This window comes from Puma concolor, chromosome A1 (genome assembly GCF_028749965.1).
Source record: "Puma concolor isolate L17-30 chromosome A1, mPumCon1.1.hap2, whole genome shotgun sequence".
Taxonomy (NCBI): Eukaryota; Metazoa; Chordata; class Mammalia; order Carnivora; family Felidae; genus Puma; species Puma concolor.
The window spans coordinates 43911849-43929842 of record NC_141667.1 but is presented as its reverse complement, the minus strand read 5'-3'; the positions used below and the strand labels follow the sequence as shown (position 1 = coordinate 43929842).

The window sequence follows — 17994 nt, the reverse complement described above, 5'->3', positions numbered from 1 at the left end:
GTAATTCTAGTGTAGGTGACCCAGGTCCACACTTGAGAAACACTGCCCTGGGGCCTAGACTCTGAGCCCTTTGGGGGCAGTAATTGTCTCCTTTATCTCTGCTTCCCTCCCTAATTCCTGTCACAAAGGGTCAAAATAATTGCCCATTGAACTGAATTGTTTAAAACCACTGCTCCAAAAAGTGTTTCACATGGAGTCAGCTTAGGTCTGTAGCCTCCCTCTACCTGTAGTCTCTGGGACTTGATTTTACCAGAGGAGTTTAGTCTAGCAAAAGTGATTAACACTCAGCAGAGACTAGGTTATAAGCCATAAAGCCAAGGAATTCATTAACAGGAAGAAATACATGTTCTTGTAGGAGCAGAGTCCACCCATGAAACTATTGGTTGGTGAATAAGAGGTCAGAGTAAATGGAATTTACTGACTTTTAGGCTTAAATTGTTAAAATGGGACACAACCTCTGAGATAACATATAGGAGAACACTGTATAGATCAAAAAGCACTATACTCCCTATAAGATATTACTAACATCATCATAGTAAAAAATACGGTAGACAGAACACCTAAATGTGTAAAGCAAATACTGACAGATCTGAAAACAGAAATTGATGGTACAACAAGGGGACTTCAATGCTCTACTTACCATAATGAATAGAATATCCAGACAGAAAACAATAAAGGAACAGTTGACTTGAACAACATGATAGGCCAAATGGACCTAACAGATGTTAACTGAACATCCCACCTAACAGCCATAGAAAATGTCTTCTTCTCAAGCACACGGGGGTTTTCCTCCAGGACAGATCACATGTTAGGCCACAAAATTAGCCTTCAAAATTAAGATCAGGGGCTCCTGGGTGGCTCAGTCAGTTAAGCGTCCGACTTTGGCTCAGGTCATGATCTCGCAATCCATGAGTTCAAGCCCCACATCGGGCTCTGTGCTGACAGCCTGGAGCCTGCTTCAGATTCTGTGTTTCCGTCTCTCTCTGCCCCTCCCCCACTGGCGCTCTGTCTCTCTCTCTCTCTCTTTTACAAATAAATAAACGTTAAAAAATTTTTTTAAATTAAGAAGATCAAAATCATTCCAAATATCTTCTCTGAACACAATGGAATGAACCTAGAAATTAGTAACGGCAAAAGAATGGGAAAATCAGAAATACGTGGGAAGTAAACAACACACTTGAACAACCACTGGGTCACAGAGGAAATCAAGAGGGGATTTTAAAAGTATCTTGAGACAAATGAAAATGAAAATATAGCATACTAAAAGTTATGAGATGCAGAAAAAGCAGTGCCAAAAGTTAAGTTCATAGCAATAAATGCCTATATTAAACAAGAAGAAAGATCTCAAATAAAAAACCTAACTTTACACTTTCAAGGAGCTAAAAGAAGAAGCACAAACTAAGCCCAAAGTTAGCAGAAGATAATAAATATCAGAGTAGAACTAAATCAAATAGAGAATGAAATAATAGGAAAAGAGTCAACAAAAGTAAGAGCTATTTTTTTTGACTGTCCTAAATTATTTGGTAAGAATTTTACAAACATTACATGTATTAGTGGTAACAGGGGAGCTGGAGAGTATTGGGTCTTCTCTGAGTCACACAGCCAGAACCACCAATAGTATGGGGGAAATTGTGACCCTTTTCAAGGCCACGGCTCTTGTGGCCTGCAGATGTCAGCCCTCACATCTCCCTGTGCTTGTGGTCTGGTTTGGTGAATCCACTGAGTGTCAGGATTTCTTCCGACAGCTTTATGGAACAGATCAATAAGGATAATCTCAAAGAATTTGTATGTGGAATCTTCGCCAATCCAGTAAGAATTCAAGACTCTCAGAGCCCCACAGTGGCGTCCAGCTCGCTCCTCTGCAACAGACTGAAGGCTTCGGGCAAACTTTAGCTGGTGGACATCATGATGGACAGGATTGCCATAGGTAGCAGCACCCTTAGGAACTGGGTGTTTGCAGCCACCATGTCGCACATGAATCCAATATATAACATAACCTTGCTTGGCCTTGTACCCCAGTCTGTATGCTTTGTCGGGCCAGGTTGGGTGGGGGGCCCTGTGGAGCACAGGGAGCTGGAGATACAGCCAGCAGTGCACCCTGAGAAGAAAGCACATTACACCAGACTGCTTCTTCCTCCAGCCCCTGGATGTACTTGTAAGTGCCCATCTTGGCTTACCTTTGAACTCATGGCTGCTGCCAGACAGAAAGGCAGAGCTTTCTTTCTTTCTTTTTTTTTTTTTAAAGATAAATACCACTAACAAACCCTTAGTAGATTAAGACGATAATCTTGAAAAGACTCAAGTAAAGTCATAAATGAAAGCAAACACATTACAATGGGTGCCTGAGAAATAAAAGGTCATATAGGGTTATTATGAACAATTTTATGCCAAAAAACTAGATAACCTAGGTAAATGGATAAATTCCTAGAAATATACAACCTACTAAAATGGAATCAAGAAGAAATAGAAAGCCTGAATAGACCCATAACAAATAAGGAGACTGAATCAGTAATCAAAACTTTCCAATAAGAAAAGCCCAGGACCAGACGGTTTCACTGGTGAATTCTACCAAATGTTCAAAGAAAAATTAATACCAATCCTTTTTAAATTCTTTTTTTTTTTTAATGTTTTAAAATTTATTTTTGAAGGAGAGAGAGAGACAGGGCATGAGCAGGGGAGGAGCAGAGAGAGAAGGAGACACAGAATTCGAAGCAGGCTCCAGGCTCTATGCTGTCAGCACAGAGCCCGAAGCAGGGCCCAAACCCACGAACCGCGAGATCATGACCTGAGTCAAAGCTGGACCCTCAACCAACTGAACCACCAAGGCACCTCTCCTCTTTAAAATCTTTTAAGAACAGGAGAGGAACCACTCCCAAATTCTTTTCACGAGGCCAGCATCACCCTGATTACAAAAACAGACAAAGACACCACAAGAAAAGAAAACTACAGGCCAATATCCCTGATGAATATAGATATAAAAATCTTCAAACAAACTAAATTCAATAACACATTAAAAGGATCACACACCATGACCAATTGGGATCTATCCCTGGGATGCAAGGATGGTTCCATGTATACAAATCAATCAATGTGATACAACACAATGAAAAAAATGAAAGAAACCACACGATCATAAATAGACACAGAAAAGGTATTTGACAAAGTTCAGATCCATTCATTATTAAAACTCTCAGCAAAATGAGTATAGAAGGAACTTACCTCAACATAATAAAGGCCATATATGAAAAGTCCACAAATAAGGGAAAAACTTAAAAGCTTTCCTTCTTAGATCTGGTACAAGGCAAGGATGCTCACTTTCATAACTTCTATCCCACATAGTACTTGAAGTCCTAGCTGGAGTAATTAGACAAGAAAAATAAACAAAAGGCATCTAAATTAGAAGGGAAGAAGTAAAATTATCTATGTTTGTAGATAACATCATCATATATGTAGAAAACTCTGAAGACTCAACAAAAAAGCTGTTGGAACTAATAAATTCAGCAAAGTTGATGGATACAAAATCAACATATAAAAATCAATAGTGTTTCTATACACTAATAATGAGCTATCTGACAAGGAAATTAAAAAGACAATCTCACAATTGCAAAAAAATAAATAAAATACTTAAACTTAACCAAAGAGATGAAAGATTTGTACACTGAAAATTACACATTGATGAAAGAAATTAAAGAAAATACTAATAAATGGAAAGATATCCTGTGTTCATGTATTAGAAGAATTAATATTGTTGTAATGTCCATACCATTCAAAGTGATCTACTGATTCAATGCCATTCCTATCAAAATCCCAAATTCATTCTTTACAGAAATAGAAAAAACAACCCTAAAATTCATATGGAACCACAAAAGACTCCTTTTTGAGCAAAGAGAACAAAGGAAGAGGCATCACAGATCTTGATTTAAAATATGTTACAAGCTACAGTAATCAAAACAGGCATAAACACAAACATATAGACCAATGGAACAGAATAGAGAGCCCAAAAATGAATTCACACATCAACAGTTAACCAATCTTCGACAAGGGTGCCAAGGACACAATAAATGGTGTTGGGAAAATTGGATATCCACATGCAAAAGAATGGAATCATATAAAAAATCAACTCAAAATAGATAGGAGACCTAAACAGAAAACCTGAAACCATGAAACTATCGGAAGTAAACATAGGGGAAAACCTTCTTGATATTGGTCTGGACAATGATTCCTTGGATATGACCCCAAAAGCACAGACAACAAGAGCAAAAATAGACAAAAGGGATTCCATCAAACTAAAAACCTTCTACATAGCAAAGGAAACAATCAACAGAATGAAAAGGCAACCTACAGAATGGAAGAAAATATTTGCAAATGATATAGTTGGTAAGGGGTTAATATGCAAACTACATAGCAAAATAAATAAATACTCCAATTTAAAAATCTGCAAAGAACCTGGATATGTCTATATGTCTATAGATAAGTCAGATATATCTAGAAAACATACAAATGACAACCAGATATATGAAAAGGTGCTTAACATCACTCATTATCAGGGAAATGCAAATCAAAACCACAATGACATATCACCTCACACTTGTTAGAATGGCTGTTATCAGATACAAGATAACCAGGGTTGTCAGGATGTGGAGAAAAGAGAACTGTCATACATTGTGTGGGAATGTAAACTGGTACAGCCACTATGCAAAGCAGTATGGAGGTTCTTCAAAAATTAACAATAGATCTATCTTATGATCGAGCAATCCCACTTCCGGGCATATAGTCAAAAGAAATGAAATCAGAATTTTTTTTTTTTTAATTTTTTTTTTCAACGTTTATTTATTTTTGGGACAGAGAGAGACAGAGCATGAACGGGGGAGGGGCAGAGAGAGAGGGAGACACAGAATCAGAAGCAGGCTCCAGGCTCCGAGCCATCAGCCCAGAGCCTGACGCGGGGCTCGAACTCACGGACCGCTAGATCGTGACCTGGCTGAAGTCGGACGGTTAACCGACTGCGCCACCCAGGCGCCCCGAAATCAGAATCTTAAAGAGATAGCTGCATTCCCATGATCATTTCAGCATTATTCACAATAGCCAAGATATGGAAACAACATAAATGCCAACAGATGAATAAAGAAAATGTGATATATAAATATATGCACAATATAATAACTGTAATATAATATAAATATAGGTATCCTGCCATTTGTAGCAACACAGATGAACCTCGAGGACATTATGCTATGTGAAATAAGCCAGACCCAGGAAGACAAATATTGCATGATCTCACTTATATATGGATTCTCAAAGTCAAACTCATAGAAGCAGAGAGAATAGTTGTTGCCAATGTCTGGGGAAGGGAGGAAATGAAGAAATGTTGGCCAAGGGGGTACAAAGTTGCAGTTATGCAAGGCGAATTAACTTCTGGACACCTAATGTATAACAATGTGACCATAGCTAATACTGTATATTATATCCTTGAAATTTGCCAAAAGGGTCGATCTTAAGTGTTCTCATCAGAAAAAAAGAAAAGAAAGAAAATGGTAACTCTATGAGGTGATGGATATATTAATTAGATTGTTTGAGTTCATTATTTCACAATGTATATCAAATCATCAAGGTGTACACCTTAACTATATACCATTTTAAATTGTCAATTATACATCAGTAAAGCTGGAAAAAAAGAAAGAAAATATGCTGGAGGCAGTATGCACAGGAGTGATGCATGCAAGCTCTGGAGTCAGACAGAACAGAGTTCCGCTGCTATTTTTGAAATCTTAGACAAGTGGTTTCAATTTTCTGAGCCTCAGTTTCCCATCATTCCCAATAGAAATGATGGTACCTGGCTTTTGGAATTTGGGGGAAAATTAAACGAGACAATGTACGTAATGTTTTCATAGCGTCTTGTACTCAATAAGTGTTCAATAGATGTTAGCTAATATTAATATTCAGTTCCATTTCTTCTCAGTCACCAACTCTAATGTCAGACAAATAATACAACAGCGCAACGAGAAAAGCACGCAACTGGTGGCAGGTAACCTGGGTTCCAGTCTCTGCTAGGCCAGTTCTAAGTGGTCATTTTACATAAAATAAGCCTTAGTTTACGTATTAGAAAAAAAATGTAGCCGACACCTAGCAATAATGTTCATTCATTGATTTAATTCCTTCACTAGTAATACTTGTAGAACGCCCCCAATGTAGAGTTAGTCCTAATTCTAAGTATTCGAAACCTGGAAATGAATGAGAAATGGTTTCTGTGTGGAGGAGCTCACAGTCTAGGAAATTTCCAACGAAATAATGTCTATGAAGATTTCCTACAGGTCAGTGGCAGGTATGGTGTGACTCTTAACCTTCCGGTTCCGAAGGCACTCTGTCCCTGAGATCTTCCATCTACCTTCTGGAAGTAGGTCTGGAAGGTGAGGGCAGGAGAGGCGGTTGTAAATTCAACAAAAGAGCATCCTTTCCTTCTGGAGAAACAAGGAAAAGGAGAGCACCGGGCCAGTGTGGATTTGACCTGTGATTGCGTACCTAATGACCGAAAGGTCAGACTTCCGTCCGGGCAGCAAACGCCCACTGAAACGCTGGGGGAGAAACGGGGATTCCCAGCTGCGCACGCGCACTTTAACTTTCGCCGAGCGCCAGGCCCCCTCTAGATCGGAAACCTTACGCAGTCTCCTACGAAAGACGTAGGAAAAGCGGCGTGGAAAACGCAGGCTCTTGGGTCACGTGACGCGGCGAGAGCGTCGTTGGCTCCTCCCCCTCCAAGATGGCGTCCCTGCTGCAATCGGAGCGGGTTCTGTACCTAGTCCAGGGAGAAAAGAAGGTTCGGGCCCCGCTCTCGCAGCTTTATTTCTGCCGCTATTGTAGCGAGCTGCGGTCGCTGGAATGTGTGTCTCACGAGGTAACGCAGTCGTCCCATGAAGTGTGTGTGTGTGTTGGGGGAGGGGAGAAGGGTTCGTCCTAGTCACCGCGAATGGCGGGTAGTTATTTCCTAGCTTGGTGATTGGCTGTGTCTTCTGTCACTCAAATTTGCTTGCGATTTAATTTGCTTGTAATTTGTCATTTGGAAAGAAGGAGCGGCCTTGGGTGGGGCTGAGCTGATCTTTTGGTTCTAGAGCACCCTTTGATTGGATACACTTGACTTTGGGGACCCTGGCCGTCTCCTGGGAGTGGGTTGGTAATTGGGTGGGTTGGGGAGGAAGGTGTAAAGGTGCTTATTCAGGCTACTTGAGGGGCAAGATACAGTCTTTCCTGATTGATACCGGGTGGAGCCCGCAGGCATTCTCATTCATGCTCCTCCCATCCTGGAAGTTCTGCCCCTACTTTGGCCAGAAACTGGGCCTTCCTCTGTCTGCCCGGGCTGTGTTCTGGCTCATGCCTAGGCCTGCAGCAAGGAAGAGGTTGGGTTGGGGCAAATTGAGTGAAAACCGCTTAGAATAAGGTCTGTCGTGTAAGAAGCTCAAAGGGTTCTATTCATGGCGCTTCTCCAGAGGGAATGGTGCTGGCCTTCGCAGGCACAAGTGGGGTTGGAAGTGGGATTGCTCAGAACGTAAAAGACCTACCCCATTTTTTAAAATTATCAAATAAAATTCCCAAACTTCTGCACCATTTGGCACATCTTGTTATTCGTTTAGTAAGCTTCGGAAATTAAAAGACGAGTAAGACATAAATCCTGCTGTTGAGTGATTCATGGTCTGGTTAAGGAAAAGCTACTGGTAACAGTTACTGTTTATTCAGTGCTTTCTGTATGCTGTGTGGTTTACCTAAGGCCAATAGAATGAATACCTTTTTAAAAAACTATTTTGTAGTTAGAGCAACAGGCACAATGTTTGCCCTACATCACACAGCCAAAAATTTGGGGGTGGCAGGGAAGATCAGGATTTGAAACTCTGCAGGCTTTCAAATCAGGATTTGAAACCCGATTCAGAGAACTTCATTGAAGATCCCTGGACTGTTAAAAGTGCATATGAAAACGTGTCCTATACTGTAAGCCATTTTACACATTATTATTAATAATAATTATCTTGTTGGGTGTATTTTTCATAGTATTAAGAATTGTCAGAGAAAGCAGTTAAATAATATGAGAGAAAAATCCATGCCATATTATATACGCAATAGTTCTTGTATTTTTTTTCTCCATTAGTATTTTATCTGTGTATATCTCTTCAGCGGGTCCTTTGTCTTTTAGATGTTTCCTATTCCAGCTTCACCTCCAGAATTTATTGGATTAGAGTCTCGTTTGGTGGTCATTAGAGAGATCAGTCTCCATGATTTCTAAGGATCTGTTATAGAGTCTGTGACCACAACTTTTACAGACAAACTGGTGTGTACCTGGGCGTTTGGGGTTTGGAGAAGGATGAGGCTAGTGAGGGGTGGAGGAACCCAGAAAGTTCTTGGTGAGAACCTGAGATTGGATCTGCATGTGAAGGGATGGGCGTAATTTGAAAAGAGCCACAGGGGGCGCCTGGGTGGCGCAGTCGGTTAAGCATCCGACTTCAGCCAGGTCACGATCTCGCGGTCCATAAGTTCGAGCCCCGCGGCGGGCTCTGGGCGGATGGCTCAGAGCCTGGAGCCTGTTTCCAATTCTGTGTCTCCCTCTCTCTCTGCCCCTCCCCCGTTCATGCTCCGTCTCTCTCTGTCCCAAAAATAAATAAAAACGTTGAAAAGAGCCACAGGAAGGAACAAATTATAGTTTGCCTTTTATGATGAATAAGTGTAAATATTAGTTAGCAATACTGTATGTTCCTGGAGATTATTTAAGCAGCACCTTTATTTTTTCAAAGGTAGTCCTGTGTATAGCAGATGATGAAAGAAGAAGCCAATTTCTATCATCATATTGATATTCAAATAAATCTGTGTTTACATCTGAAGGTGATTAGGGTTACTAGAATTGTCAAACAGGATCTACCTACATTAAAGAAAATTATTATTCAGACCTTAAAAAATACAACGAATTTAATTTTCTACTGTGTTTTTGAGTTAAACACAATAAGACTATCCTGCTAGCTTAGTAGTTTAATTTGCCATTTAAATATTTCCATAGTTGGCTCTAGCTGATTTTGTAAATGTTAATCTATACTTCTGCAAATGTGTAATACTTCAGTAAGGAGAAAACTTTTAAGTCTTCCTTAACAATTTAAGTGTGGTCAAGTTATTACAGTCCATTAAAGCTAAGCAGGATGGAAGGATATTTGATCACAGCTTCACAAATTGGGTTATTTTATTTCATTAATCTGTTCCTTAGATCATCTTAGAGTTCTTCTTTTACAAAGACAACTTTTAACACATCTCATACATGATACCCTGATGAAAGGGAGCAGGAAAGAGCAGAAAGGAAAAATGGAAGGGTTTTAGGAAATCCAGAGGATAAGAAAAAACTTGGTTGAAGAATAAGCCCTAAGCTGAAAACAGTCTAGATTCTTTGGCAGATCAGTGGTTTCTCACTTGCCACTGCAGTATATTTTAGAATTCACTATTTGGCGTAGACATATATACAAGCTAGACCGAGTGCCTTTTTCTCTGATTTTTTATTTCTTGTTTCTTTCTAGGTGGACTCCCATTATTGTCCCAGTTGCTTAGAAAATATGCCATCGGCTGAAGCCAAACTAAAAAAGAATAGGTGAGACTGGGATCCATTTTTTTTCTGTTTTCCTCAACTATTTTTTGAATAAAACACATGGAATTAACGCTCATTTTTAACTAGCTGATTTTCATTTTTTAGCATCACCTTTGCTAAAGATGAAATGTCCTTTGATTTTTTAAATTAATTTTCTATTTTAGGACAGTTTTAGACTTAAGAAGTATTGTGAAGATGGTACAGAGAATTCTATTACTTCATACACAGACTCCCCTATTGTTAATGTCTTGCATTATATGGTATATTTCCTTCAAATTAATGAACAGCATTGGTACTTTATTATTAAATAAATGCTATATTTTATTCAGGTTGCCTCGGTTTTTCCCTAATCTCCTTTTTATGTTCCAGGATTCTATTTAGGATACCCACATTATATTTAATAGTGATGTCTCCTTAGCTCCTCTTGCTGTGACACTTTCTTAAACTTTTCTTGGTTTTGATGACCTTAAAGGTTTTGAGGAATACAGGTAAGATATTTTGTAGAATGTGCTTCAAACGGAATTTGATGTTTTTCTCATCAGCGGGGGAAATGTGTTATAGGGAGGAAGACAACAGAGGTAAAGTGCATATTTTGTTACATCACATCAGGGGTACATACCATCAATAGGACTTATTACTGTTGATGTTAACCGTGATCACCTGGCTTGAGCTAGTATTTTTCAGGTTTCTCTGATGTAGAGTTACTCTTTTTCTCCTTTTTTATACTGCACTCTTTGGAAGAAAAGCCACTATTACAGGCAACACTCAAATCGTGGGGAGTTATGCTTCCCCTCTGTGAGGGTTATCTACACCAATTATTTGGAATTCTTTTCCATGGAAGATTTTTCTCTCCTCCCCTATTTATTTATCTAATCATTTACTTAAAGCATGAATATTGATTTCATATACCTTAGGATATAATCCAATACTCACTCCTTCCTTCCTTCCTTCCTTCCTTCCTTCCTTCCTTCCTTCCCTCCTTCCTTCCCTCCCTCCCTCCCTCCCTCCCTCCCTCCCTCCCTCCCTCCCTCCAGCTTTGGCCATTGGAGCTCCTTCTGTAGACTCCTATAACCCTTTTACCACCCCCACCATTGCATGGGCGGGGAGTTTGGGAGGTTGTTCATTTGTTTGAGCATTTTCTGACTTTCTGGTATTGCAAGATAATCCAGGCTCATCCCAGGACTCTGCCTCAGTCCTGAATTAGCCATTTCTCTAATTAGTCTAAAGAGTTTAAAGTTTCTTTCTCTAAAGAGTCCTGGTTCCTTTTATTAGAAAACTGGTATTAAAAACCAAGATCTGGGTAGTAGGTATGTTTGTTGCTACTGGGTGCCATTTGGTTTTTAGCTTAGCATGTATACCTCCATGGATGCGAACCGCTATTACTTATCCTTCCTGAACCCAAGAAATAGCTCCTGATGATCCAGACACTGTTTTTTGTATGCTGTCCACGCATTAATTTTTATTTAATCCTCAAAATATCAGTGAGCAGTAAACAGTGGGCAGGTACTATTATTATCCTTATATGAGGATGTTATCCACATGGCAAAATACCGTATAATTAGAGTTATGGAGCAGAGCTTCGGAACAAGTCCAGGAGTGGAAGTGAAATCTTAATAATCTCAGATGGTGAAAATTAAAAGCAGCAAGGCCCAGGGGCCCCTGGAGGGGAAACATTGGCTGAGCACTAAGAAGAGTAGTGCCTAAGGAGAGAACAGAAAGCCCTGAAAATGCACTGCTTCTGAACTACTGCAGTTTGATGGCACTGTTTGGTTGCTGGGTCGGTTCTGGCACAGCACACAAGCAGTTATTTTCCAAACCCAGTTTCACAGCTTATTGTATTGTTGCCTCCCAGGTTTCCATTGTGCAACTGCTCTTCCTCTCTCAAGGCATGAGCTGTGACGTTTGTCTTCGTCAGAAATCTTCGTGATCTGTACAAGCCTAAAAAGAGTCTGAAACAGTTAACCCCAGACTGTTTAACAGTGATTCCCTCTGTGGAGTAGGATTGGGTTAGGCTCTAATTCTTCAGGAACTTTGGTGCTGATTGCATTTTTTACAGAAAATAATGAACATTATTATTATAAAAATATATTAAAAAAATTTTTTTTTATTTATAATGTTTATTATTTGTTTATGAGAAAGAGAGAGAGAGCATGAGCAAGGGGAGGGGCAGAGAGTGAGGGAGACACAGAATCTGAAGCAGGCTCCAGGCTCCGAGCTGTCAGCACAGAGCCTGACGTGGGGTTCGAACTCGTGAACCACGAGATCATGACCTGAGCTAAAGTTGGACCCTTATCTGACTGAGCCACCCAGGTGCCCCTATTTTTAAAATTTTTAAACAAGGTTTAAATACTTTTTTTTATTTCTTATTGTTTGAGGGTCACTCCTTCCTTATAGTTCTCTCTTGAATTCCTAACACCTAGAACAATGTGTGGCACATAGCAGGTGCTTGATAAATATTTGTCAAATGAATGGACAGTTGTGTTTGTTGTGTTATAGGTGTGCCAACTGCTTTGACTGTCCCGGCTGTATGCACACTCTCTCCACTCGGGCAACGAGCATTTCCACACAGCTTCCAGATGACCCAGCCAAGACCACCATGAAGAAAGCCTATTACCTGGCCTGTGGATTTTGTCGCTGGACATCTAGAGATGTAGGCATGGCAGACAAATCTGTGGGTGAGTCAGGTGGACTTCAGCATGAGATTTTGTGAAATTGGCAGTGCTATAATTGCCCACAGATTATTATTTCTGTTACCTGTGGAAGGTAGGAGCTAAATTCCGAGCTAAATCTTTCATGTTCCCAAATTCTCACATTTGTGGGCTACGATGTTTCATCTAAAACTGGGTAAACTATTTAGTTTTCTTAGAGTTGGTAAAACAGTATTGATAAATCTGACACTTTCTTAGAATCAAAATATTAATGCTCTTCATAAAAAAGAAACACTCCTGATGATGAAAGACATCATGAACAGATCTAAAAGATAAAAGTAACAAGACTAAGAAAAATATTTGGATCATATATAACAGACTAAAGGTAAATAAACAAAAATAAAGAACCCTTGTAAATCAAGGAAGAGACCCCAAAGAAACATTGGGCTAAGGATAAGAATAGCAGCTCTCAGAAGTGGAAATAAAAATGATGAATAACCAAAGTGTATGCATGGAAGGACCCACAGTAGGGTTACAATGGTTCTCTATTTTCACAAGTCCCATCCCTCGTGTTTCCTTACCCTTGAAGTATTTTAGGCCTTTCTTTTTATTTCTACTCTTTCTTTGAATATCATGAAATGCCTTGTACTATTAATATTCTGTATATGTGAGTTTTTCAGGTGTTTTTAACACTCCTAGGAGTTTCTTGGGAACAAAGACTTTGTTTTGAATGTCTGAATTTTTCATTTAGTTTTCGTTGTTCAGGTGATTGGATTTTTGTTTCCACACGCAACTTGGTGAGGTAAATTTTTTAAGTCAATAAATATGCACAAAGGTATGTTTAACTTTATCAGTAATCAGGGAAATGCAAATGAAAACTTCATTGATTTGACAAACTTTTAAAATCTGTTAATATCAAGGGTTGGCAAGAATATGGGAGAATAGTCATTTCATGTACTACTGCCTTGGAGAGCAGTTTGATAACATTTATTAAATTTATTTCTTTTTATTTTTATTAAAAAAATGTATTTAAGTGATCTCTATACCCAACATGAGGCTTGAACTCACAACCCCAAGATAAAGAGTCACATGTTCCTCCAACTGAGCCAGCCAGGCACCTCTATTTATATTTATTTTTATTTTAACAAAATAAATGACATTTTATTTACTTATTTAACTCCAGTACAGTTAGCATACAGTATTACATTAGTTTTAGGTATATAATATAGTGATTCAACAATTCTATATATTATTCAGTGCTCATCATGATAGTGTATTCTTAAATCTCCTTCACCATTTATTTTAAAGATTTTTTGTTAATGTTTGTTTATTTTTGAGAGAGAGAGACTGAGTGTGAATGGAGAAGAGGAAGGGGCAGAGAGAGAGGGAGACACAGAATCTGAAGCAGGCTCCAGGCTCTGAGCTGTCAGCACAGAGCCTGACTCAGGGCTGGAACCCACAAACCATGAGATCATGACCTGAGCCAAAGTCAGACACTTAACTGACTGAGCCACCCAGGGGCTTCACCTTCACCATTTATTAAAATTAAATTGCTTTTATTCTTCTCCCCAACAATTCCATATCCAAATATCCCGGAGCATTCAAACACATCCTCAAATGTGCGTATGTAAAATGTTTGTCAGTGAAACAGAAAAACTGTGTTGGTTTGGACCTAAAGACCTAAGGCCCTAATTACCTCTCCATCATTTGAGTATTTCAGAGCAGAGATTGCACTTATTTTCAGTAAAGGAAACTTCCTTTATTTTTACATTTCATCTGTACTCCATGGTTAACACCAGAAAGTAGAAACTGTACAGTCAGTTCAAAATCTTGAGTTGCTATTTAGTTTTTATAAAAACAGTAGTATTGCTAACTCCTCATTGTCTTTTTATTTCTGAAATTGAATGAAATTTCAATTCTGAAACTTGATTTAGACTTGTTAAAAATTTGTATTTTGGGATTTTCATTAAAATTTCAGCTTACTAGTCTATGAGGAAGCCCATAACAAACTCATTATGTCAGTTGACATGACAAAAGTGAAGATGGACTTTAAAAACTTTTTGTGTGTGAGAAAGCACGTGTGTGTGCATGTTGGGGGGGAAGTGGGGCACAGAGGGTGAAGGAGAGAGAATCTTAAGCAGGCTCTAAGCAGGGCTTTGTCTCACGACTGTGAGATCATGGGACCTGAGCCAAAGTCAAGAGTTGGATGCTTAACCGACTGAGGCACCCGGGCACTAAAGACTTACAGATTTTCACACACTTTAGAAGTAAATATGGATAAAGTTTCTTTAGATTCAACTCTGTTCTTAAAAATTTAAGATTTGATTCTGTGGTGTTTGCTCTTTTCATTTAGAATGCTTGAGCTCTTGGCTATTTTCTGACTTTGTACATGAGGTTGGTAAAATACTCCTCAAAAACAAAAGTTAACAAGTGTATCTTTAGTTCCTTAAGAATGTTCATTGGTGGATAGATATTTCCTGAAATGTGATTTGTGTTAGAAAGATCCTTCCTATAGCATCTTTTTAGATCATTAGTAAATATTTGCGTGGTTTTTTTTTTTTTTTTGAGTATTTTTTTTAAGTTCATTTATTTATTTTGAGAGAGAAAGAGTATGAGTCTGGGAGGGGCAGAGAGAGAGACAGAGAGAGAATCAACCCAAGCAGGTTCTGCACTGTCAGCACAGAGCCCAATGTGGGGCTTGATCTCACGAACCATGAGATCATGATCTGAGCCGAAGTCAGATGCTTAACCACCTGAGCCACCTAGGCGCCCCTGTTTGTGTGTGTTTTAATGTCAGTGTGGCAAGTAAGTTGTTTGAATTTGCTTACAAATTTAAGTTAATTATGAAAAACAACCCACAGTGGCATAGTACATATGCCCCAGTGAGTTGAAGTGTATTTTTCTACATTTGTATTTTGTGTCTTGTTATCAAGTTATAGAAACAACGCCCAGAAGTCCAAATAGATTTCTCAGTGTTACTCTGTAGAGAATGTTTTATGCTTTTTAGATTATGAGCCATTAGGGTTGGAAAATTTATATTTCAGAACTTAAAACCTGTGTTTACTTCAGAAATCTATCTTCTCTAGGGTATCTTGACAATGATAATTGAATACTAGGAGCTCTTAAAGAGTACAATTTTTTCTTTCATGATGTCATTGGCGTGTGAGAAGCTTTGAAACCACTTTAGAACTATTTGTTTATTTGTAAGTAAGCCATTGTGTCTGTAAAGTGCAGAGAAATGAGATTGTTATGTTTCCCAAATTGCTATTCAGAATAAATTACCAGTTCTAAAGAAGCAATTAGGTAAAAACATCCAGAGTTTTCAAAATATTACAACTAAAACATTGCTTTCACATAATTGTTTTTCATGTTTGTCTCAAGTAAGGCAGCCTTTAAAATACAAATATTGTACTAAAGGATGTTAATTGTTGCAGTTTCTTGCAAGAAGGTATGGTGTCACCTTCAACAAGCGTCCTTTTTGTTTTGGAAAAAGGTTATTTTTAGTTACACAAATAATACACATCGTGTATTTATCTTCCAGCTGTAGAAATTAAACAGAACCAAAACAGTTTAAGCCCTTGTGTAGGCCTTTCCATACCGCATCCCCCTTCCTCTGCCTCCTAAAGAGAGGCAATCACCCCAGTCCTGAATTTAGAGTTTATCAGTGCCCATGCCTGTCTTTATACTTCTCCATATATGTATGTAGCCACTGCCAAATGTTTTTCAATTGGAAACAAATGGAAAAACACTGCATGCATTCTGCTACAACTTTTCTCTGTCAGCATTATGTTCGTGGTATGTAGTTGATTTATGCATGACTTACCACAGTTTACCCACTCAGTCTCTTCTGATGGACACTTAGGCTGTTTTCATTTTTTGGATTTTGACAACAGTACTGTTAGAAACATTGTACATATTTCCTGAGTCACAAGAGTAAAGTTTTCTCTACATAACCGAAAGTAAAATTGCTTAAGTTGTGTACATCTTTAGCGCTCCAAAATGGCTTCCCAACTTTGGTCCCACCAGTAACAAGGGTGGACTACCCATTGCTCCAGATTGTTGGCAGGTCTAGTATTGTTGGACTTCTTCCAGATTTTTCCAAACTGATGGTTGTAAAGTGGTATCTCATTATAGTTTGCTTTTCAGCTTTTTTTGGTTAGCTTCATTGAGATACACAGTAACAGTTGACTCTTGAACAGTGCAGAGGTTAGAGATGTTGACCCGCCCCCCCCCCCATGCAGTCGAAAATCTGCTATAACTTTTGACTCCAGCAAAACAACTACTAATAGCTTACTGTTGACTGGAAGTCTTACTGATAACATAAATAGTTGATTAACACATATTTTGCATGTTATATGTATTGTATACATATATATTCTTATAACAAAATAAGCTAGAGAAAAAATGAGAAAAAAATACATTTACATTACTGTACTGTACTTACTGAAAAAAATCCACTTAGAAGTAGACCCATGCAGTTCAAACCCATGTTGTTCAGGGGTCAGCCATATTCATTATGGTTTTACTTTTAACTTTCTGGAATAATCTTTTCCATTATGATTTGTGCGGTGTATTTCTTATGTAAGAAATTCTTCTCTAAATCAAGGTCATAGAACATACAAATTGCACAGTGTTATAGGTAAGAGCAGGGTCTTAAGAATCAGACTACTTGAGTTTGAATCCTAGCTTCACCACTTACTATCTATGTGACTTTGAGCCTCAGTTTCCTCATTTGTAAAATGAGACTGATAATAAGAATGCCCATCTCAGAGGGCTATTATGAGTATAAAAGGGTATGTAATACATTTCAAATACCTGGCACAGAAACTAAGCATGTGTTAGTTGTGGTGGGAGCGGTTATCTTTATCACTGTCATTATTTTTAGTGAAAATTTTGTTCTGAGTGTCCTGGTTTATATAATTTATAGGACTGTTAGAAGTTCTGTGATTTTATGTGTTTAAGTTGCATTATTTGGCCTGCAGATGATCTGGTTTTTATGAAAATGTAAATATTAAATTATGAAAATTTGTTTAACGTTCCTTTGTCTTGCAGCTAGTGGTGGTTGGCAGGAACCCGAAAATCCTCACACGCAACGGGTGAGTGAAGTGTCGTCAGAGAGAGGATGAACTAAAAAGATGGAGGGAAAGCTGAAGATCTTCCATGTTACGGACTATGGATGTGGCATATGCTTAGAAATCTGTGATGTGTTTTTTGGTGTCTGTTACACATAGAAAATGCTTCTCATAAGACATTAAGTCACAATGGCTGTGTTTTCCAGTGTGACTTAAGTTCATTGAAAAACTTAGCTATAGCTTTAGTTCTGTGGTCAGGTTGTGAATCAGAATAAGGACATAGTATGCGTTTGTTTCTGTTTGTCATGTATCCGCCAACTAAGTTAAGGTTCTGTTTGTTCTCAAATGCTCTTGGAAATACCATGGACATATAGATGTCTGAACTCCTAGAAACACCACACATATAAGATGCCCTTGGATGAAGCAGTGGTTGCTGATAGAAGCACGACTCGAGCATTCTTTAACAGTTTAAAGTGAATTGATCTGTTTGGGAGGTACCTGAGCTGATTTCGTTGCCGTGGAAACTCAAACTTGAGAAAGAAGATGACGTGCTAGTGAAATGAAGGACTTACGGTCAGGCTGTACATTAAACAGTGACTTCTAATCACTCACCTGTGATATCAGCAAAAGTTAGAAATACCATGGATGAGAGTGTGAGGAATTGGAC

The 17994-nt window shown here is 38.6% G+C and overlaps 1 protein-coding gene and 1 pseudogene across 3 annotated transcripts in view; one reads left to right on the top strand and one right to left on the bottom strand.

Moving 5' to 3' along the window:
- Positions 1–1533: 1533 nt before the first annotated feature.
- Positions 1534–2205, bottom strand: LOC112860495 (large ribosomal subunit protein eL15 pseudogene; annotated as a pseudogene).
- A 4524-nt stretch (positions 2206–6729) lies between these two features.
- Positions 6730–17994, top strand: part of DCTN4 (dynactin subunit 4) — a 31760-nt gene continuing 20495 nt past the window's right edge. The window contains exons 1-4 of one of the 3 annotated variants that reach the window (XM_025924534.2): positions 6730–6892; positions 9540–9610; positions 12104–12282; positions 17308–17351. In XM_025924534.2, coding sequence (XP_025780319.1) covers positions 6758–6892; positions 9540–9610; positions 12104–12282; positions 17308–17351 — 429 coding nt within the window. In that variant the 5' untranslated portion in view covers positions 6730–6757. Of the gene's footprint in view, positions 6893–7673; positions 7978–9539; positions 9611–12103; positions 12283–17307; positions 17352–17994 lie in introns of those variants that run through there. The other 2 variants (XM_025924533.2, XM_086686287.1) reach the window with 2 other exon arrangements.